The sequence below is a fragment of the Odocoileus virginianus genome, chromosome 13 (assembly GCF_023699985.2).
Source record: "Odocoileus virginianus isolate 20LAN1187 ecotype Illinois chromosome 13, Ovbor_1.2, whole genome shotgun sequence".
In the NCBI taxonomy this organism is placed as follows: domain Eukaryota; kingdom Metazoa; phylum Chordata; class Mammalia; order Artiodactyla; family Cervidae; genus Odocoileus; species Odocoileus virginianus.
The window spans coordinates 12,251,965-12,275,393 of record NC_069686.1 but is presented as its reverse complement, the minus strand read 5'-3'; the positions used below and the strand labels follow the sequence as shown (position 1 = coordinate 12,275,393).

Sequence of the window (23,429 nt, the reverse complement as noted above, 5' to 3'; positions counted from 1 at the left end):
TGGTTCATTTTCTCTACCTTCCCTGAAGACTGGGGCAGCCAAGAGGTGTTTACTTTATAGTGTATCCCTAGGGGCCATAGTAAGTCCCTGTGTGATTTAGGCTATAAAAGAGGGCCTGTTACTGTTCTGGAGGGACTTTGGAAGTCCAAATCAAGGAATTATTTCTTTTAAAAGGGACTTACAGATTTCCATAGCCTTTTCAGATCAGGCGGAGAAGGCTTCAACCCATCCAGTGAAAAGTACCAGAAGATATTTATATCCTGATTGTGGGAGCATTTAAGTGAAGTCTACCAGTCTCCCCCCCAGATATGTTGCTTGGCATTGGATTGGCCTGAGTTATGATGGGGGTATTGAGTGGGTCTGTGGGTTATTCTGGTCACATAAATCACAGGCAAGCATTACTTGTTTTTCTATTCTTTTAAGCCCCTTCCCTGAGAAGGCCTTTTGTGTCAAGTCCCATAGTGCATCCCTCCCGTAATGGGTGGCATCATGTGAACTCTTCGTTTCCATTGTAGGGACTCAGGAATTAGAACCTTACCCTCCCTTTTATACCAGCCTGTGCTTCCCTTCTCATAGCCCCATTTCTCAGCATTTGCTTGTTCTTTTGGAGAAAACTGGGGGAGGCTACAGAGTTCAGGGTGATCAATCACTAGGGCCATAACTTGCTCTGGCTCTTGCAGTTGAGCTGCCTTTTTTGCAATTTGATAAACTTTGCTGTCTAACCTTGGCTCACAAGAGACCCATTCCTCTGATGGCCCCTACAGTGGCTACCTGGGTTGGGAGCTGCACCCCACTTAAAAGAGCCAGAATCACATCTTTATGTTCTGCAGGTGAATTTCTAGTGGTTAACATTCCTCTTTCTTTCCAAATGGTAGTATGAGAATGTAGCATGTGGAACCCATAGTTAGAGTCAGTAGAAGCATTTAATTTCTTATCCTTCACTAACTGCAAAGCTCCCATTAATGAATTAGTTCCACCTCTGTGCTGATGTCTGGGTTGGTGGGGCCTTGGCTTCTGTGACTTGATCTAGACTAGCAATGGCATGCCACACCTTTCAGGTTCCCATTTCTATAAAACTGCTCCCATCAGTAAACCATTTGACCTCAGGGCTTTGAAGAGATTCATCTAGAAGATCAGATCTGCTGGAGTAAGTTTGTTCTATGGTGTTTATACAGTGATGCAGTAAGTGCCCACTCTCAACTACTGGCAGCAGAGTTGCTGGGTTCAGGGTTTGGCACACTTATAAGATAATGTCGAGGGTCTTGTTAGGAGGACCTGACATCTTGTTAACCTTCCTCCAGTTAACCAATGGTGACCTTTGACTTCCAGCACTGACTGTACCTGATAAAGGGTTAACACATCTAAGTGTTGTCCCAGGGTAAGCTTGGAAGCATCATTAACCAGCAAGGCTATGGCTGCTATTGCCAGCAGGCAGTTTGGTCATTCCAGGGCCACTGTGTCCAGTTGTTTTGAAAAATAAGCCAGTGGTCTCTGATGTGGTCCCAGCTTTTGGGTCAGGGCTCATAGTACTATCCCCGATCTCTCGTGAATGTGTAGGGTAAAGGGCTTGTCCGAAGTTGGAAGCCTCAGTGCTCATGCTCTGCTCACCGCAGTCTTTAGAGTCACTGATGGTTGCTATTTCAGTGAAGGGATTCCCTTTCTTCTTCCTTTAGAGCCTCGGAGAGGGCTTTGGCTTTAAGGCCATCATTTGGAATGCAGATATGACAGAATCCCATCATCCTGAGAAAGCCTTGCTGTTGCCTCTTTGTGGTTGGAGATCGTAATCACCAGTTGCTCTTTTCTGACCTGTGGCCCCAGAGGTCAAAACAGATCCTAAATGTTGAACCCATTGCTATGATATTTGAGCTTTGGTTGATGAGATATATTCCTTTTTTTTACCAGAAAATTTAAGACCTTAACAGTATTTTGATCTGAATCTTGTTTGGTTTCAGTACTTATCAATCAATCATCAACATATTGTAGCAGAGTTCCCTTTTCAAGGATCACATCCCTTGCTAATGCATTTCCAAAAATAATGGGGGCTGTCCTGAGCACCCTGTGGAAGCACTGTCCATGTATATTGGGTAACCTCCAGGGTGTCAGGGTCCCTCCATACAAAGACAAAAAGATATTGGGAGTATGGATGGAGGGGAATACAGAAAAATGCATCTTTGAGGTACCAAACAGAAATACTGAGTGCTCCCCAGCATGTGGGTGACAAGGTGTGTGGGTTTGGCATCGTGGGTGAATAGGGATGACTGCCTCCTTCACTGCTCCAAGCTTTACACAAACTGACGATGCTCACCATTAGGCTTCTGAATGGGGAGGATCAGGGTGTTGCAAGGGGATTGGCAGGGCCTAATGAGCCTGCATTTTAGAAATTTGGTGACCAGTGGCTGGATTCCCCTCAGGCTTCTTACTTTCAAGGATATTCTCTCTGGATGTTCCCTCCCAGGCCTTACTCTTAATTCTGTAGAGGGGAACATGTTTTGCCCTGCTTGGCACTGAAGTATCTTAAACTGCCGTTATCTACTTGCTCTCTAATTTCTTGGGGGATGTCGTAGGAAATATTTTGATGACCAGGAGGTGGGTCATCTGGGGTTGCCAACAGATGCATTCTCTGTTTGAATTCTCTGCCTCTTTGGACTTCACCCTGTCCTAAGAATATACTAGCTCCTAACTTATTTAGCAAATCTCTCCCAAGGAAGGCATTCTGGCATATACAAAAAGGAGTGAGTAATATTAATGGACCCGACTTCATAGGCAAGGGGAGCCATAAATTGCGAGGAACTGGGGCCGGTCAAGTTGTCCCTGGGGCATCCCATGGGAGGGCACTTAGGACGTTCCCCTTCCAGTGACCTCCTTCTGACAAAAGGTACCCTGATCTGGGCCCAGGAAGCTTCTTGGCAGCCTGTCCAACCTTCTCAGCCCCCTGGGGTCTGCTCAAGGTGGTGGATGTGTCAGAGCAGCCAAAAGCTGTTTTCTTTATTAGCCTTTTACCCTTATTGGTCTTCTCTGTTAAGTCTTGGTTGTTATAGACCTTGAAGACCTCCTTTATCAAGGTTGACAATGAGGTTTGGGGCCCAGCCTCGAGCTTTCATATTTTTCTTCTGAGTTGTTGCTGTTTAATCGCTTGGTCGTGTCTGAATCTTTGCACCCCATGGACTGCAGCACACCAGGCTTCCCTGTCCATCATCAGCTCCCAGAGTTTATTCAAACTCATGTCCATCGAGTCAGTGATGCCATCCAACCATCTCATCCTCTGTCATCCCCTTCCCTTCATGCTTTCAATCTTTCCCAGCATCAGGGTCTTTTCCAATGAGTCGGCCCTTCCAATCAGGTGGCCAAAGTATTGGAGCTTCAGCTTCAGTCCTTCCAATGAATATTCAGGATTGATTTCCTTTAGGACTGACTGGTTTGATCTCCTTGCTGTCCGAGGGACTCTCAAGAGCCTTCTCCAACACCACAGTTCAAAAGCATCAATTTTTTGGCACTTAGCCTTCTTTATGGTCCAGCTCTCACATCCATACAGGACTACTGGATAAACCAGAGCTTTGACTGGACGGACCTTTGTCAGCAAAGTAATTTCTCTGCTTTTTCAGTTTGTCATAAATTTTCTTCCACGGAGCAAGCATCTTTTAATTTCATGGCTGCAGTCACCGTCTGCAGTGATTTTGGAGCCCAAGAAAATAAACCCTGTCATTGTTTCTGTTTTTTCCCCATCTAGTTGCCATGAAGTAATGGGACCAGATGCCATGATCTTTATTTTTTGAATGTTGAGTTTTAAGCCAGCTTTTTCACTCTCCTCTTTCACTTTCATCAAGAGGCTGTTTAGTTCCTCTTCACTTTTTGCCATAAGGGTGGTGTCATCTACATATCTGAGGTTATTGATATTTCTCCCGGCAATCTTGATTCCAGCCTGTGCTTCATCCAGCCCTGCATTTTACATGATGTATTCTTCATGTAAGTTAAATAAGCAAAGTGACAAAATACAGCCTTGACGTACTCCTTTCCCAATTTGGAACCAGTCCTTTGTTCCATATCTGGTTCTAACTGTTACTTCTTGACCTGCATACAGGTTTCTCAGGAGGCAGGTAAGATGGTCTGGTATTCCCATCTCTTTCAGAATTTTCCATAGTTTGTTATGATTCACACAGTCAAAGGCTTTAGCGTAGTCAATAAAGCAGAAGTAGATGTTTTTCTGGAATTCTCTTGCTTTTTCTATGTTCCAATGAATGTTGGCAATTTGATCGCTGGTTCCTCTGCCTTTCCTAACTCCAGCGTGTACATCAGCAAGTTCTCAGTTCACATACTGTTGAAACTTGGCCTGGAGAATTTTGAGCATTACTTTGCTAGCGTGTGAAATGAGTGCAATTGTGCAGTAGTTTGAACATTTCTTTGGCATTGTCTTTCTTTGGAATTGAATGAAAACTGACCTTTTGATTGAATGAAAACTCAGCCATTGCATTTGCTGGCATATTGAGTGTAGCACTTTCACAGCATCGTCTTTTAGGATTTGAAATAGCTCAGCTGGAATTCCGTCACATCCACTAGCTTTGCTACTGGTGATGCTTCCTAAGGTCCACTTACCTTTGCACTCCAGGATGTCTGCCTTAGGTGAGTGATCACACCATTGTGGTTATCTGCGTGGTTAAGAATCTTATTTGTATAGTTCCTTGTGTATTCTTGCCACTTCTTAGTATCTTCTGCTTCTGTTAGGTCCATACAGTTTGTCCTTTATTGTGCCCATCTTTGTATGAAATGTTCCCTTGGTATCTCTAATATTCTTTAAGAGATCTCTAGTCTTTCCCATTCTATTGTTTTCCTGTATTTTTTTGCACTGTTCACTTAGGCTTTCTTATCTCTCTCTGCTATTCTTTGGAACTCCGCATTCAGATGGATATATCTTTCCTTTTCTCCCTTGCCTTTCACGTCTCTCTTCTCAGCTATTTGTAAGGACTCCTTAGACAACCATTTGATAAAAGGCATGGCCAGTAGTGATCTCCCTTCTGTGGACTGAGGGTGTATATTCATATATTAGCTGGCGCAGGAAGATGGCGGCTTTCCATCTTTCTTCTCTATAACCTCTTAGAACCTAGTTTACCGACTTTACCATACACTTTTTCATTCCTTCTGATAGACAAGTAACATGTCTCATCCTAGCCTGGCCTACATGATCTTCATAGTCCCAGTGTGGGTCATGTTCTGGGACTGCATCCTCACCCCTGATAAATTTGCTGATGTGGGCTGGAGGCCAGTAGGCCATCTGCATGTTCCCTGGTGTTTCTCAGTATATGCTCAGCTTGCAACAGTGGGCCCGGATAACCATGACGTTCTGCCAGGTGAGAGTATGTCAACCCCAGCCTGATAAATTTGTTCCTAAACCTGTCAGGGTTCTCTTGAGAACCTGCCAAATCTCTGTTTACAGATTCCCAAGTCTCCCACTGAGAAGGGGACGTGCATTCTAGCTACTTCCTGAAGGGGGTAAAGGCTTTGTGGGACAAAAGTGGGGGTTAACTTTGAACCTGATCAGAGCTCCACTGGGAAAAGCACTGGGGGCACTGATTTGGGGGTTTCTGATTTGACAGGGTGGTAAGGTGGGAGTCCAGGAGCTGAAGGAGATGGTGAAGGGGAAGAAAAAGGAGCTTAAGAAGGAGGCTCAGCATGCCAATGACTAATTAAAAGAGACTGGAAGGTGGGGGGGGGGGGGGTGTCTGTGAGAAGGTCTGGCTCCCAATCTTTGGGAACAACATAGGCATAGAGGCTCCACACACATGATAAAAATCCCTCAGGCCTGAGTCTTGATAAAGTATAAAGGTCTGCACACATGAGATCTTTCTCCATTTTGGGGACCGCTTACAAAATAGATCCAGTAGTAAAATGGTGTTAAAGTTAAGAGATCCAATTGATCATTGGAGCTGGGTGATGGATACATAGGAGTTCATTATATTATTCTTTTAAAAAGATTTTTATTTTTTTCTGTTGAAGTATAGTTTATTTGTAGCACTGCATCGATTTCTGCAGTGCAGCATGGTGGTTCAGTTGTACATGTATATATATTCTTTTCTGTATTCTTTTCCACTGTTGTTTTTCACGGAATATGGAGTGTGGCTCCTTGGGCTGCATAATGGGGCCTTGTTGTCTATCCATTCTCATTATACTATTCTGTTTATTTGTATACATTTGAACTTTTCCATGACAAAAGTGCTTTCCTTAAAAAAGCAAGCTGTGAGAGATGTACAATGTGGTATCATTTATATCAAGCTTGAAAACATAAACAGAAAAATAGACTGTTTATAGATTTATACTTTTGTGGTAAATGCTTAAAAAAAAAACACATGGAAATCATAACAGCTGATTTGACCTTACTGGTTACTATTGGATGGCAAGAAAAGAAGGATTCAAAAGCCTTTATAATATTTTGTGTATTTATTGGGGCTTCCCAGGTGGTTCAGTGGTAAAGAATCTACCTGCAATGTAGCAGACACAGGTTTGATCCCTGTATTTTGGGAAGCTACCCTGGAGAATGAAATGGAAAACTATTTCAGTATCCTTGCCTGGGAAATCCCATGGACAGAGGAGCCTGGCAGGCTACAGTCCATGGCGTCTGAGTGACTCAACAACAACATTTTCATTAAGTTATTCTCTGTTTAAAAAAAACCAGGACAACACAGTTAAGGGATCCATTCTGTGACCACTTCTCCTGGTCACCCAGTGCATACTGGCACCAGGCTGCACTGTAAAAGAAAATCAGTTTATTTCTTTCTAAACTGTGTTATTGAAACTGTCTCCAGTTGCTAAGAATGCAGAGATACCCTGGGCATTTGTCATATTTACACTAATCTGAAATGTACTCTGGCGAATTTCTTTTATATTTCTGAGAATGTATATAAGTGCTTAGTTTCCTTTAAGCCAATTAAATACAGCTCATTTACAAGTTAATTTTTATGTACAGACAGAACCAGAGATCCAGTAGCTTTCCTGTCAGAGTTTAAAAGTCCTCTTTTTTTTCCCCTCCATCTGGGGGACCATAGGTAGATCAGATAGTTACTAGAGCCAGGCAGAACAGTTAACATTGGAGGCAGGGGGGAGAAAGGCAAGCTACTTTTCTTTTCCCCCTGGTGGTGTTCTTTAAAGTTCTACTAAGCAACCCGAGCTTAGACTCTCAGGCCCTGTGGGCTGTTTTTGCATTTCAAGGCTTAAGTGCTCCACCAGGTTCACAACGTTGGCAGAGGCTTGCAGGATCAGTTGGACAGACAGAAATACATAAAACAAAGGTCCTTTTAAAAACACGTACAATGACAGAAACTGAAAGACACAAAGAGTCTTCCGGATGAAGGGCACAGGAGTTGTAGGGCTGAGGACCAAGGGAGAGGTAGAGGGCGGAGGGACAGAAAAGACTGAAAAAGAAAGAGATTGCCGTTCAACCTGCCCTCGGCAGGTATCTATTCAGGCACCAACCCACTTGCTTCCAGAAAGGGCCGGTGATGGAGGGAGCACCCTGTCCACTGCCCACTGGGGTGATCAAGCCTGGAAACCAGCCAGTTGTGCATCATTTCTGGGTCCCCAACCCACAGATGGGACTTCTACCCATGCGTCCACCAGTATATAGAAATCTGCCACTTCAGCCTGTTCCCAGTGGGACATCTCTTGGCAGCAGGGAAATAAAGGTGAGAATATTGTGAGGCCCTCAGACGTCCAGCCACTACGTGATATTAGGTTTGAATCTCTTTCACTCTTGTAAATCTCCAGTCAAGGAGAGCCTACTGGACCAAGGTCTGTCTGCACAGTGTGAGGCAGGCCTCTCCCACCTGTTTGTCACTGGTCAAGGGGAGCTGTTGCTGGCCAGAGGGTCTCACAAGCCGAGGGGAGTGATGCAGCAGCTGCCCGATGTCCACTCTCTGGGAAGGATGGGGCAGAAGTAAGAGGACAGAGAGGGGAGATGTAGAGAGATTTCAGGAGACGGAAAGGGACAAAGGTGGGGGTGAGAGTGTTGCCTGAATGAGGGTTCTGAGACCGCCAGGGGCCAGGAGGGCAGACTTATCAAATGTGGTGATACTGAAATGAGGTCCAGGCGAGCACTCGTCACCATGGGAAGCTGCGATCGGTGGTCCCTGGCGGTGCCCAGATCCTCTCCTGGGACGGGGACAACTGTTCCTTCATTGTGTCCCCAAAAAGTATGTTACTGACCAGAGTTTGTGTCCTCCTTAGTCAACAGAAATTGATAGGAGGCTAGACAAGAAATTCCAGCAAGGCTTTATTGGGGCCCCTGCTGCAATAGGAAGGAGCAGAAACAAGGGACAGTTTCCTTTGCTTCCTGGAGGGGAGCAGCTGGTTCCCAGCTCACCCGAGCTGGTTCCTTATATGGGGTGAGGGTAGCGGTGGGTCCAGGGGTGGCTTAGGTGGTCTTCCCACCTACCTGATGGTGCTGTGTGGGTTTTAGTCTTTTCTGTATCTTGTTCATAATTTGCCCCAACTGCACATGCATGCAATTATTTTAAGTCCTTAAAATAGTAGTTTCTCTGTATTTTGTTGCCTGAGGAGACATTTGTCCAGCTGCAGGCGCTACAGCAAAGGGTCCCAGGTCCCAGCTTGTCTCAAAAATAGGTATTAAGTTGTTTGGTGTCGTGGGTGCTGTAGGTACTGCCCAGGTCCAGGTTATGGGTATCTGCCCCGGTTTCGTGAGCACTGGCTGTTGAGCTGCCCTAGTCTGCAGAGAGCCGTCTGGCCAAGGGGTGCCCCTCACCCCGAAGGTTATTTCCCTCGCCCGTCCCCACCCCCACAAGCTCACGCCTGTAGCCACTGATGAGGGGATGGGGATGGTCGGTGTCCCTGCTCCCAGGTGGAACCAACTGTGGTACTTATGGGATGGTGCTGAGGCTCCTGCCGAGACCACATTCTTGCTTAGCTTTCTTCCCCTGCTGTGCTCCCCTCACTTCCTTCTTTCTGAGAGCAGTCCCTCAAACAACTAGAGTCTGCTTTTAGGGAATCTGACTTAAAGAATTTGTTGTAGTTGTTTTTGTCTAGTTGCTAAGTTGTGTCTGACTCTTGTGACCCCATGGACTATAGCCCATCAGGCTCCTCTGTCCATGGGATTTCCCAGGCAAGAATACTGGAGCAGGTTGCCATTCCCTTGTCCAGGGGATCTTCCTGACCCAGAGATTGAACCCGAGTCTCCTGGATTGGCAGGCAAAATTCTTTTTACCGCTCAGCCTCCAAGGAAGCCTTAAGAAAGAGTATTTGCTGAGTAAACTAATGCAGACCCAAGATCTTCTTTGGGGAGTAGGAATTGACTGTGCCTTTTCTTCAGCTGTGGCTGCTTATATTTACATTTAGGGGGTAATTTAGGCAAAGAATCAACTTTATAGGTTTATAATTAGGATTATCTAATTGAGAGGATAAATACAGATTTTTCTGGTGCTAGGTATTTTATTATTAAGTATAGATCAGTAGTTTTGAAAAGCATGGTAGGACTGTATGATTTAAAACAAGTTCTTTAAAAAAAAAGTTCTTTAGCTTTGAAGACTGATTTATTCTGTCTCAGTTTGGAGCTACAGTATGGATTCAGTTGCACAATTGGTCATTTTCCCCGAAGTGGTCATTTTCTCTTCTATATGTTTCTTAAGGAACAGGGTCTATCTCATCTTGCTCATCTTTGCACAAAATATTGTGAATTTTTGATGTTCCCGTACCTTTGGATTTAGTTGAATCAGTCCCTATAAAAATATTTTTCTTGATAATATGTTTAGAAGATTTCTAATTTGGGGGGATTTTTGTTAACTTCTGGGGATAAATTTATCCATGAGAATCATATCTGTGCTTTAAAAATATTGTTGAGTACATTCAACGTGATAATTTAAATATTTGCTATTGAGAACTTGAGTTGCTTTTTCTTCTCTATGATCATTTCTGTGATTTTCAAAGGCACATACCTCCCCAACTGCAGAATTTCACAGAAAACAACCAGCCACACATTTTGAGGTGCAGATAGCTTGCTTTATTTTGTTGTTACTATCTCAAGGAGGTCCAACAATTATAACTAACAATTGAATTTAAACTTGCATGAAAAGAACTACATCAAATTGATATTTTGGGCAGTTAGTAATATTTTGTTGTTTTTAAATTTAACGACAGCTTTATTTTGTTCTTTATTTTTTGCTGTGGCTCATTGCTTAGTTGCCCCAGTTTCTGGTTTAATTTAAATTTAGAACTACCACACGAAGGCGTTGGCTGCACCCCTGAACCTCCAAGAGTTGACACTGCTCTGGCCTAGGAACGCATGAATAACTTGGCTAACTGAGGGGATGGCCAGGTGATGTTACTTTTCCAAGCTACCCAGGCACTCTCTATGGTCAGAGACAGTGTGAAATGAGCGAACAAAGTGTTGGCCGTTACACTTTGCTCTGGTAATATTTAAGTCATGATAATTTTGAGTGTGACATCATCAGAGAAAATGTAAGACGTTAAAGTGTTGCTTACAGGAGGGTAAATGCAAACATCACCAATGCCTTACATTTCTGATTCCATAAGTATCGGTGCACGTATCAGGTGATGTGCACAGCACTGTTTCGGTGGATAGGACATCTTCAATGGGGAATTCCTCGACCCACTGAGGCATACTTAGACATCAACATTATGTTGAGGCACAAAGATTGATTAAGTGTTGAGCAGGGTATTCGTTCCATAAGAAACTTTCTCCTGCCAACCGTTAGTTTCAATAGTTACAGTGTAAAATGTCATAAAATAAATGGTACAAAACTTTATAACCGTTAATTCGGCTATATACAGTATGTACATGTCACTAGAAAATGTGTAATATTCTTAGGTCAACAATTATGAAAAGATTGAAATGTATTATTTTTGAACTTCGACTCATTTAGGTTGATACAAAACTACTCTTTTTTTTTTTTTTTAAAGTATTTACAGATCAGAAAGATAGAAAGATTAGTCCATGTGAATCATTTGGGAAAGGTTAAGAATGTGTCTGAGTGTGAGAGCACAGGCCCTCTTAAATGGATCGAATATTTATATTCACAGTAGCAGAGTCAGATCCAAATTCATTCCCTAAAGTCAGGGTATAAAGTCCACCATCTTGTTTCCGTACGTCCATGATGATCAGAGTTGTCAGGTCATCTGTGTTTTCAATATGGAATCGCCCCTGCTGTTCTTGATCGTGAATGGTTCTTCCACCACGAGACCATGATATTTCCGGGGTAGGCTCACCAGTAAAAGCGCAGGCTACTGTTAAAACTTTTCCTTCATCAATGCTGATGTCAGGGGGAAGAGCTTCAATTTTAGGTGGAATTCCTTTACGGAACAACAACAACAAACTTTTAGAATCACTGAAAAAAATAACTTGCATTCTATTGAATTGTGTGTGCTAAAGATTCTACCATGCTACTAGGCTTGTCTACCTCTACCAATAATTTGATTGCTCACCTCTTAGGCCTGCTTTAAGCATTCTACTAGTTGAACTTTCCAGTTGTGTCATACTAGATTTTCCCATAAAACTGCTGGAACTCATTCCTACAAAGGACTCTTGCATGGAGGACATGCTTTGGGCAGACATGCTTGCAAATTTCATTTCAGTCATGCTGCTAGCACTGCTGCTGCTGAAACTGCTGAAGGAGGCCTCCTGCTTAGAGGCAGACATTTGGACTGACTGAGACGAGAAGCTTCCTTGCAAGCTCGTGTCACCACTTGTCCTCAATACTACCTCTCTGGGAGGTTCTTCAACTAGAGCTGTGGAGCATAGCAGATACACAGTGAACATCAATGACGTCTGGTTAATTTGTGACATTTGACGTCGACTTGCAGAAACTTAGACACACACACACACAGAAACATAACCCAAACAGTTTGCTGTGAAAGCATAAGCAAATACATACATACAGTTGTCAAGAGCTAGCCCAGTGTCTCCCAGAAATGAATCCTTATATTTCTATTATTACATTTCATGCAGGTGCTAGAATCACTAGGAAAAAAAATGGTCAGTCATATAGAAAATAATTTTTATATTGTGCATTCTGAAAATACATGTAACAGGACAGCTAGTAGCTTCGCTTTGAAAGTTAACTTATCCATATTTCTATCTAGCTGTAAAGAAACACTGACTTAAGAATGAGTTCACACAGGAAGCCTGTGTCTCTTACACATGGTATTTAAGGAGGCTCCTGAGAGTTTGCTGTGCTCAGAAAGACAAAAACAAAAAACAAAACCATACAATGGCCTTAAGCAAGTGAGGAAAGTGGTAAAGATATACTTACGAAGGACTGTTAAGGAAGCAGTAGCTGAACACTGGCCACGGAAATTTTTGGCCTTAATTGTATACTTCCCACTGTCACTTACTGATGCGTTTCGGATTTCAAGAGAATATACATTTCTGGAGCGACTTACACTGATATTTGAAGAAATAGAAATCTAAAAAGAAGAGAGAAAAAAAAAGTGTTTCCTTGAGCTCTTCAGGAGCAAAGTATTGAAAGTTCTCTTCAGTAAATAACGTTCATAATTAAACTTACGGGCAGGTTGTTTTTAAACCATTCGATTTCAGGCGATGGCTCACCACTGATTTCACAAGAGAAGAGAACGTTTTGTCCTTCATTAACATTTTGAGATCTGGGCTGTGAGATGAAGGCTGGAGCATCTGAGAGTTCTTTGCTTAGGGTCAGATCATACTGACACTTAACGATGCCTTGGCTGGTTTTGCCGATGCAGGTGAGGATCCCTTCATCTTTGTGACCAGCCTGCTTGATGGTCAGGGTCTGGTCACTGCCTGAGATGCCGTACCTATACTCATCAGAATTGCTGAGCTCTACCCCATTCAGTACCCATTTCACATCAGTGGCACCAGCAATGTTGGCTTTCAAAGTCACTTTCTGACCATCAGTTATACTCATCTGAGTAGAAAATGCTTTGATCTCAGCATGAGTTCGGATTTCTTCCGATGCCTGTGATGTTTTAGTGATTTCCTCATGGACAACAGATTTTTCCAGGGAGGTGGCTTCTGATTTCTTAACTTTTTCGGAAATCAGAACTGTTGAAGCTTCTTCCTTGAGAGCTAGCTTTTCGTGAGATTTTACCTCTGATGTCTTGATTTCTTCAGAAATGAGGGCTTTCTTGGAAATTTCCTCTTGGACAGATGCTTTCTTCTGGGATGTAATTTCAGAGGTCTTTTGTGCAGATACTTTCTGTATCTCAGTGTCTTTTACAACTGAAAAAGAAAGCTCCGTAAAGCAAATTGAATGGAAAAGAGGTCCTACCCTTTTGTCTTGTGGATTCTGCAAGTAATACACAAAGAAAAAATACTGACTTATGCATGCAGTGTAGGTAATACTTGATTCTTTCTCAGCTCCAATCTTAGAAAGTTGTCATGCGTGACTTTCGAGATCAGTGTAATGATTATTTAAACTAAACTAAATTGAAGAATGAATTCTGTGGCTTAAGGGGAAGAAAGTTTTGAAAGGAATAGCTCAAGGATCTAGGAGATGGATGGATTTAGGAGATTTTGATTAATTAAAACAATTTAATTATGTTTTAGAAGATTCAGATGAAGACAAACTCATTTTAATTGGCAAAACTGATACAGCTCTTTCATTAACTTTCCACTGCTTTGGAAAATTAGCAAGAGCGAAGTTTTAGGGAAGAAGTACTATTTGGTATATTCACCTGACTATTCATTCTTAAACATTACAGGGAGCAGGAATCTTACATAATATCTGGGACTCTTATATATAAAACACTACATACAATTACACACTTAATAAATACAAATTATATCCTAACTTCAAATATGTGTATTTGTACATTTGTGTACAGATGGTATTCTGTAACTTGGTAAAACAGTTTTTAATACTTTGTGTGTGCGTGTGTAACCAAGCATGTTTAGAAATGTCTCCTTAATATAGTTTTCTGAAAATTGTTGGTAAGAATAAAAGCCAACTTACCTTTTATTGTTAATTTGCAGCTAGAGGACACAGATCCAGCTGAGTTTGTTATTGTACAAGTATAAAGTCCACTGTCAGAAGTATCAGTCTTATGAATTTCTAGGAAGAATGCTCCTTTGTCTTCAGAGAGTTTGTATTTACCTCCTTGTGTTATAGCCTGTGGAAATCAAGTGATTTGAATTTTAAAAAGTGATTTACTTTTAAACTTTCTTTGGGAGTTGGGAAAAAGGGAAGAGGGTTAATTTTTTTTTTTTTTTGAGAAAATAAGGTCATTTAAGAACCAGTTACCTTTCCATCCTTTGTCCAAATGACAGTTGGCTGGGGTTCTCCAGTAACTTTAACTGCAAATTTAGCAACACCATCTGAAGAAACAGTGGTATCCTGCAGACCAGTAACAATTACTGGTTTTGTGGAAATTGGCTCAGGAGCTTTGGGTTCAGTTTTCTTGGTTTCTGTTGGTTCAGCAGTTTTTGGAGCTGCTTTCTTGGTTTCTGTTGATTCAGCAGTTTTCTGTGCTGCTTTCTTGGTTTCTGATAGGCTTGACACCTGCTCATGGATACTCTTAAAGGCTTGTCCCACAAATTGGAAGTTAGTTTTGGAAGTTCCACCTTCACCAGAAACCTCACAAACGTATTCTCCACGATCAGATTCGGTGAGGTTGAGGATTTTGAGTTCATAGGTACCGTCTGCAGAATAATGAAACTGGAAATGCCCGTTTTCCTTCAGTTTCCTGCCGTCTTTGTACCAGGTGACCTCTTTTGCACATAATGCACTACTTTCAACCACACAGGTCAGCTTGGCTATGTCTTTAGAAGCTTCTGCTTTCAAGGACTGAATTATCTTAGGTGGGGCAGCGACTGGCAACTGCTGAACCTTCTCTGTTGGTGTGGGTTTTGTCTCTGTGGGCGGTACAGCTTTGGGGTGAGGAGTCGCTGGTTCTGGGGATTTCACTCGTTTTGGAGACTTGGCTCCTTCTGGGGATTTTACCCGAGGCTCCGGGGATTTGACTCTCGGTGGTGATGTCACAGCCTTTTCAGTAACCCTGGCCCTCTGAACAGTCAGAGTAAACTGCGCCTCTTGTCTCCCTTCGCTGTTCTCTACCACCACGCTGTAGCTGCCCTCATCTGAAGCCTGGACTGAAGAGATCTCAAAAGTTGACTTGTACTTCGAGGTGGTCACGTGGTGGCGGGCAGAAGTGCTTATGACTTGTCCCCCACGCAGCCATGTCACAGTTGGTACCGGCTCACCATCTGTATCGCAAGAGAACCTTGCAGACTCGCCTTCATAGACGGTTATGGACCTTGGCTTTGTGAGAATTCTTGCTGCCAAAGTCGTCTTGATCTTTCTGTGTGTGGATTTTTCTTCCAGCGACTTTTCTTCGATTGCAGCACTTTTCATTTCTGCAGATGCATGGTGTTCATAGGAGGAGAGACTTTCCCGGGTCTCCGTCATCAATGATTTCATTTCCCTGACGGAAGAGGAAGCTTCCATCTCAGATGTTTTCTTAAAGGATGAAACTGCGTATGCCTCTGTTCTTGTCAGCTCAGGGAAGACAGATCGGGGAACCTGTTCGTCTCTGCGCTGAGAAGCATAGGTAGTGTAATCCCCTCCTGTGACGTCCAAGGTCGCGTAGTCGGAAGCCTCACCTTTGTAGTTGGTGCACACAGCACGGTAGGTTCCACTGTCATCAATATGACAGTCCAGAATTTCTAGGGTCAGGACCCCACTGGTGTTGGTGTAATGAATCTTACTGCTCTCTTGGAGTTCTACACCATTGTGGTACCATTTAACTTCAGCAGTTGGCTTTGACTGAACGTTTAAGATAAAACGTGTATTTTGGCCGCAGGGAACCCGGTGGGAACGCATCCTCAGTGTGATTCGAGGCGCGTGGTCCAGTGTAAAAGGCTGCTGACTCAAAACCTCGTACTTCCTTTCTGATGTCTTCTGAGTCTTTAGAGCGGCTTTCATGGACTCATACCTGGAAAAGATATCAAATCTTGCCGACCTCTCAAATCTTGACAGTGATCGCTCACTAGACACAGGGCTGGGGGAACGTGGACGAGTCCTCTCTGGGGTAGGAGACCTTCTTTCTACGTCATCTTCCTCTTCTTCATCTTCGTATTCCTCAGCCGGCCGTGGCCGTGGCCGGATCAGCTCAGATACCGGCCTCATCAACTCGATGTAGGTGGGAGACAGTGAGCGCCGGCGTCTCAGCAGCCTGGACACCGAGGAGGACGTCTCTCTCTGCGCATGTTTGGAGATCTCATATTCTTCCTCTATTTCTGTTATCTCCGTCACTTCTCTCTGGCGTCTTGATTTCTTTCTAGACTTCGCCTCCTGCGCCAGGTAGTCCAGCTCGCTCTTGTATTCCGAGAGGCGCTGGGTGGTGCTCACGGGCCGCAGCAGCTCGTGGTCCTCCCTCTCGGCCATGATCCTCTGCCGCTGATGGGCCTGCCTGTGCGAGGCGCGGGCGTGCCGCTCCCGCAGCTCTGCGTAGCTCGTGCTGGTCTCTTCCCTGGTTGGGATGTGATAGGTTGAGTATCTGAAGTCTCTTCTTGCTTCCTCCACCTTGACGTGAGCTTGTGGGGAAGAATAACGCAGACTCGAAAGCTCAAAACGGGGAGGGCTCCGGCTCGGGGGTGAGGCCGAAAAACCCAGCTCCAGCTCTTCTTCAAGACGCAGTCTCTCTTCCTCTGTTCTTTTCATCGCCAGGTAGTCGTCAATGGGCAGGAGTAATTCTTCGTCGGAGATGTCACCGAGAGAACGTCTCCTGGGTCTGTAATAGTAGTAGTAATCAGGAGAAGGTGTGCGCCGGCGGGCTGGTCTCACCATTTCAAGGTCATCTTGGGACAGTTTGGGAATCCGCCACTTAGGTCTGTATTGATCGGTGATGCGCGGGAGAGGCATCACGTAGAACTGCTCCCATCTTGAAAGGCGGATGCGCTTGGGCCTCTTCTGTACCACTCTGTCAATCTTCCCAGGCATTTCAAATTGATCCCGTATCTTCTTATACCACTTCATGTCAGACATGGGCACGAACTGCTTAATGTGTTGGTCTTCTTCTACGGCGGTCTGTTTGTACTTGCGTGGCTCTGGAACTTCATAAGGCATGCGGAGTTTCCTCTCCTCCTTCTTTTCTTCTGTCTCAAGTCGGTATTCCCCTTTCACGGTCTTGGTGCTGACGGCGGGTTTGTAGAGGATGGCAGCTTCTCTCAATGCCTCCTGGGCGACCTGCGTCAGCGGCACAGCCTCAGTGCCAGAGAGGATTTCAGCCATTCTCAGGGTCTTGTCAATCCGCCTCTGAACATGTCGTTCGTGCTCCTCTTTTGTCTTGAATTCCTGTTTGACATACCTCAGGCGTTCCACTTGTAGGTGGGCCTGGCAGCTGGTGGATCCAGCTGTATTTGTGGCTGTGACCCTGTAATAACCGGTGTCTTCGGGCAAAGTATCCCTGATGTGAAGAGCATAATAATCCAAGCCTTCATGGATAATTTCAATGTTAGGACCAAGGGACAGTGGCCGACCATCTTTCTCCCATTTTAACGTTGGTGGGGGGATGCCAGACACTCTGATCTCAAAGCAGACACTTTGGCCTTCTTGGCATTCTGCGTTTGCCAGTAGCCGTTTGAACATGGGTCTGAGGGTCGTATCTGATGGAGGTGGGTGTGGGGTTACAGTCAGCTTTGCTTTGCAGCTGTCCTCACCGTATTTGTTCCTTGCCACAACGGTATATTCGGCGTCATCATCCACAGTTACGCTGTTGATTGTTAATTGGTAAAGACCTTTGTCCGACTCAAATATGTACTTCCTGTCATCATCACCTGGTTTGATTTTCTGACCCGATTTGTACCACGTTACTCGAGGCTCTGGGTGGACAGTTATGGTTACACCAAACCGGACATTTTCACCCACATAAGCTGTCTTGTTATAGAGAGGCAGGGTGAATTCAGGTGGTCTTTCCAGGAGTCTCATGGTATCTGTTCTGCGCTTAAGTTTCTTCACAGTTCTACGGCAATAATAGTCGTAAACTTCTCTCACACCTTTAACAAAGAGCTCTGCATAAGAACTGTCTTCACCATAGTCATTGACTACTTTGCATCTGTAGGTACCATCATCAAATTTGGTGATGTCTTTGACATACATGGTGGCCACTCCATCTTCATAGGTGATTTCATATTTCTCACTGTTCTCCAGTTGTCTGACACCGAAGTACCAAGTCACCTGGGTCGACTGATCGTAATTTTCAATTCTGCATACATATTTGACATAGCCTCCTTCTTCTCCAACTGCATGCATTATCTGCCCAGAAACGGGGCCAATTTCAATGGATGCCACTTTAACTTTAGCAATGCTCACTCCCTTCTGAGATCGAATTGCACCACCACAGGAGATCCGGGCTGCAGACACAACCATGTTGAGGTCTTTCTTGACTAGGGTGTGGTAGTAACGTCGGTGTTTCAATGTCCTGATCACTTTAGTACTGACTCTTTCTATCTTTTGCTTTAGCCATGGATGCCGAAGGGCCTCAGATGCTGTCATGCGAGATTTTCTCTCTTTCACTAACAGCCGGTCAACAAAGTCCATGGCTTCAAGGCTGATCTCTTGGAATGCTTCTTCATCAAACGTGTATTCAGCATTCATGATGTTCTCAATGATCTGCTGGTTAGTTTCAGCCAGGAATGGATTGATACCACTCAACAGCACATACACCAGTGTTCCAAGAGACCACATGTCCGTGGCTGTGCTGACAACATCATGCTGGTGGACCTCAGGTGCATAGTATTCAGGGGCAGTAAACTGAAGCCTAAAGTTGTCCCCTGGCTTCAGCTGACGGGCTTGACCAAATTCTATTATTTTAATGATGGAGCTCCTCCTCGTTTGGTAAATGATGTTGTCTGGTCTAATGTCAAAGTGTCCAATATTATGACTGTGTAAGAACTCAAGTGCTTCACATACCTGGCGAACATAGCTTACGATTTCTCTCTCATTAAGTTCAAAAGCACTTGTGTTAATGCGCTCAAATATGTCAAGTCCTGATATGAACTCAAAGATCATAACTAATTCTTCCATGCTTTCAAATGATTCATGGAGGTATAACATGTTTCGGTGCCTAGCTATATTTAGAATGGAAATTTCTTTCTTTACCAAAACTTGATCAGTCCCTTTGACTTTCACAAATTTGGCCATGTATGTCTTCTTTGAGGATGTTTCAACACAACGGTGGACAATTCCAAACTGACCACGCCCAAGATCTTCAGCAATCATATATTTCTCATAAAGCTCCTTGGTTGAAGAGTGAGATGCTTTGGTCATGGAAACTTCCCTGGTTTCATCTACCTCTTCATCATAGTTCATAGCCCTGGTCTTATCTTCTTTGGTTACTGTTGGTTCTGAAGGCTCAGAAGGTTTGCTGAGGCCAAATTTATTCTCTGCTATTATACGGAACTGGTAACTTGTTTTTCCAAATAAGTTGATTACGGTATAACGTGTTTCTCGGGCTTGTCCTACCCGGATCCATCTTTCTGCAGTGGTTGCACACTTTTCAACAATGTAGTTGGTGACTTTGCTGCCACCATCAGACGCTGGTTCAGTCCACGTTAAGTTCACAGAATCTCGGGACACATCACTAACTTTGACTCCTCTGGGTGGGTCTGGAACATCAGCCACATCTAGTTCAACTGTCTTCTGATCAATTCCAAATCTGTTTTTAGCACAGACCACATAGAAACCAGCATCTTTTCTCTCCACTCCATTGGGGAAAACAAGTGACGTGAAGGATCTTGTGACAATGACTTGGTAGTGGCCATTGTTGTCGATGAGATCTTGTCCTTTCTGCCAGGTGATCACTGGATCTGGTTTGCCACTGAATGGTATCTTGATGCTGATTACCTCACCTCGGAGAGCGTGGACTGCTCCCATGCCTTCAAGATTTTTAGGCAAGTGTATCTTGGCTGGAACTGTATCAGAACAAAAGAAGGAAGAATATAATTTAGCAACACCCAAAACAATTTAAGAGTGCCCCCCCCCCATTAATAATATGTAATCTTGCACCAAAATGATGTCTACTGATGTGTTTTTACCTTCTACTTCCAAGGAGGCAGTGCCAGAAACAGACCCTCCTTGGTTGGTAGCTCTGACTTGGTAAACAGTGGCGTCATCATCTGTGACACTTGCAATGATGAGTTGGTGGTAGCCACCCTTAAACTCTTGAATCCTGTACTTTAATCCATCTGCGATGATTTCTTTGCCTTGTCTGTACCATTTCACAATTGGTTTTGGATGACCAGTCACTTTGCAGACCAAAGTAGCATTGCTCTGATATCTGACATTTAGATTTCTCAGTTCCTCTTTAAAGTGTGGTGCCTGAATTGGGACATCAGATTTGGGAGTGACAGGTTCTGATATTTCACTCCATTCGCTCTCCCCACCTAGGTTTTCACATTTCACACGGAACTCATATTCAAGACCTTCAATAAGGTTTTGCACTGAAAAGACGGTTTCTCGAATTTCATCTGTTGTCACAGCAATCCACTTGTTCTGCTTCTTCTCACGCTTCTCAAGGTAGTAATTTCTAATCTTTGCACCTCCATCGCTGGCAGGTGGCTTCCAGGCCACAACACAAGAATCTTTTGTGACAGCAGTAATAGTTGGTTTGCCAGGGGCACCTGGCTTTTCTGTTTAAAGCAAAGAAAAAGCATTTGACTCATCAGGTGAAATGAATAAGCTGAAATAATGAAGTGAAATAATAAGCTTTATGAAGAGCTTATTTTTTTTTAAATAAAATGTTATGAACCCAAAGTTCTATTAATGATAGCTAATCCAGAAAAATGAAATTGGTTACTTAATGCTAAGAAACTTATCAAAACAGAAAGTTCCTTTTTAAAGAAGAAGGGGGTAGGGTATACATGTGCCCTTTTAGATCAGCAAAATTCAAGTGACGTAAAAGACACTTGTACTTTAGCTGAATCTTTGCTGTCTCCTTTCAAAAATCATTTCTGTTTTTTAAAAAAAGTTCTACATACAGATGGAATTTTGCTATAGGAAGACTGTCTGTAGAGGTTGTACTCACCAAAGGGACTCTTAATAATCACAACTGAGGAGACTTCTAGAGGTTCACTGATGCCAAACGTGTTCTGAGCCGAAACTCGGAAGTAATACCCAGCATTTTCTGTGAGGTTCACAATTCTACAGGTTGTCACTGAGATGGCTGAAGACACCAATTGCCATTCAGCCCCTTCCTTGGCCTCACATTTCTCCACCACATAATTGGTGATCCAGGAGCCTCCATCATCTGCAGGTGGTTTCCAGCTGATCACCACAGAGTTCTTCAATAGAGCTTCAATCACAATTGGTCCTGTAGGTTTGTCTGGTTTATCTGTTGGGGGAAAATACAATTGTAGTGGTCTCTATAGTGTACCTCCCAAGACCTTTTTTTTTTTTAAAAAGAAGAAAAACCACTGAAAAGGAAAACAAAATACCTTGTATTTCCACATCAAGCATGGCATCGACTGTTCCAAGGACATTGCTGAGCTGAACTTTGTATTTCCCAGCATGAGTCTTACGCTGGACATTCTTCATGACAAGATGAGTATAGTGCTCTGTGTTTTCTATAGTAATGTTTTCTGAGTTTTGCAAAAGTTTCTGGCCACGGAACCAAGTGATGGCAGGTACTGGCCGGCCAATGTACATGACATGAAGTCGAAGCGTTGAACCCACAGCACCATAATACTTCTCTTTCAGTGGGTAACCGGGATGGAACTGCGGTGTTGCTTGCAGGAGAAGCTTACTGCTAGATTCTACTTCTCCAACCTCGTTGGTAGCTACGCAGGTATAAACACCTTCATCTTCCTGTTCCTCCGTCATTACTGTTAGAGTATGTGTGCGTCCATCTGAAGACATTTTGTACTTGCGGCTTTGTACAAGCTCCTTACCAAATCGGAACCACTTAATGTCAGGCAGAGGCCTTCCGACAATCTGGCATGAGAGTTGAGCAGCTTCGCCCAGTTTAGTGGTAACATCCTTCATTTCTTTGCGTACTCCTGGGGCTTCTCCAGCTAAAGGGTATGAAAGATAATATTAGTGCATTATTGTCACTACTGGGTCTGTAATCCACTGTCCTTGTATATCAGGAATGAATTCATCATACTGATTGATACTCTTATTAGACACCATGATTTACATGAGTCTAATTCTTAAGTCTTCACAGGGATTGGAGGAGCATCTGGAAAGTAGAGATTGAATGAGGATATCATATTATTATGTAGAGTGACTTTTTTTATGATTGGGAGGCATTAACTATGTATGGGGTTTGGGGGAAATGTGAGTTCTCTAAAAATCCTTGTATCTTTGCCCTTAACTTAGGTTCACCAAAGGGGGGTACATCTGTTGACACTTCGTCTTATTAAGAGTATTAAAATCCATTGTATTCATGGGAGAAATTGCTCTAGGAATGTGCTCAGTTCAGTGCATCTAACAGTTTACTGCTGAGGCTTTGTGCTTAGAATGGTTTCCTCTAGAACGTATCAACTGTTTCCCTTCATGCACATATGCCAAACTTAGTTCTTTCTTTCCAAACACTTGCTCTCTGATAAAGCTTTCTGGAGACCTGCTTAGTATAGAGGAAGAATTAACTTTTACATGTTGCTTAGTTTGTAAATGAAAGCAGAGAACTAACGGCTACTTACATGTTAGTTTGGTCTTTACAGACATAGCGGTTCTGCGAGGTCTGCTCAGCCCCGTCTCGTTCTCAGCGAAAACCCTGAATTCATACTCTGTAGCTTCCAGCAAACCTCCTATTGTGAACTGCCTGTCTTTGATGCGGTCCTTACTGCTCCTCTTCCAGGCACTGTCTCCAGATTGTCTGTATTCAACCCAATATCCGAGGATTTCTTTGCCACCATCACATTCAGGTTTCTCCCACTGCAGAGTGACGCTGTCTTTGGATATTGAAAGAATCTCGAGTTCTCCAGGTTGGCTTGGCTTATCTGAAAGATTTGAAAACAGTTGTAAAGGAAAGAGAGCAAAGATAGCTTGACTCTCTGACTCTAGCCCCTTTGGAAACTTTCCTTACCAAATGGATCTTTGCAGACAACTGGTTCAGATGCAGGGCTGGTCTCGCTTAGGCCAACGTCGTTCTGCGCAATGATGCGGAATTGATACTCGGCATCAGGAACGAGCCCAGTGACCGTGTACATTGTGGTGGTGATCTGAGTCTTGTTGTGTCTGACCCACTTGTCAGTTGAGGTCTCCTTGCGTTCAATGTAGTAGCCCGTGACCCGAGAACCACCATCATCTTTGGGCCGGGACCAGGACAGGCTGACAGAACTCTTGGTCACATCGAGTATTTCTGGAGGATTGCTTGGAGGCTCGGGAGGGTCTAGGAATGTAAGTGGAAAACACACATGTTAGGGTACCATTCCAACTCTTGTAAGCTGGTGATTTTCATTTTGAAACAAAAGAGTACTGAAAGGAAGTTTACAGTGTTGT

The 23,429-nt window shown here is 43.7% G+C and overlaps 1 protein-coding gene and 1 long non-coding RNA gene across 20 annotated transcripts in view; one reads left to right on the top strand and one right to left on the bottom strand.

The window, feature by feature from the left end:
* The window catches only part of LOC139038032 (uncharacterized), an 89,685-nt gene that overhangs the window by 19,475 nt on the left and 46,781 nt on the right, over positions 1 to 23,429 (top strand). The gene's annotated exons all lie outside the window — the stretch shown is intronic.
* Positions 9,975 to 23,429, bottom strand: part of TTN (titin) — a 274,540-nt gene continuing 261,085 nt past the window's right edge. For all 19 annotated transcript variants that reach the window (XM_070475948.1, XM_070475949.1, XM_070475950.1 and 16 more), the window contains 11 exons: positions 23,014 to 23,319; positions 22,628 to 22,927; positions 21,422 to 21,997; positions 21,013 to 21,318; positions 20,024 to 20,617; positions 14,232 to 19,900; positions 13,944 to 14,100; positions 12,519 to 13,210; positions 12,267 to 12,420; positions 11,440 to 11,742; positions 9,975 to 11,307 (listed from right to left, as the gene is read on the bottom strand). In XM_070475948.1, the coding sequence (XP_070332049.1) occupies positions 11,009 to 11,307; positions 11,440 to 11,742; positions 12,267 to 12,420; positions 12,519 to 13,210; positions 13,944 to 14,100; positions 14,232 to 19,900; positions 20,024 to 20,617; positions 21,013 to 21,318; positions 21,422 to 21,997; positions 22,628 to 22,927; positions 23,014 to 23,319 (9,356 nt within the window). In that variant the 3' untranslated portion in view covers positions 9,975 to 11,008. The remainder of the gene's footprint in view (positions 11,308 to 11,439; positions 11,743 to 12,266; positions 12,421 to 12,518; positions 13,211 to 13,943; positions 14,101 to 14,231; positions 19,901 to 20,023; positions 20,618 to 21,012; positions 21,319 to 21,421; positions 21,998 to 22,627; positions 22,928 to 23,013; positions 23,320 to 23,429) is intronic.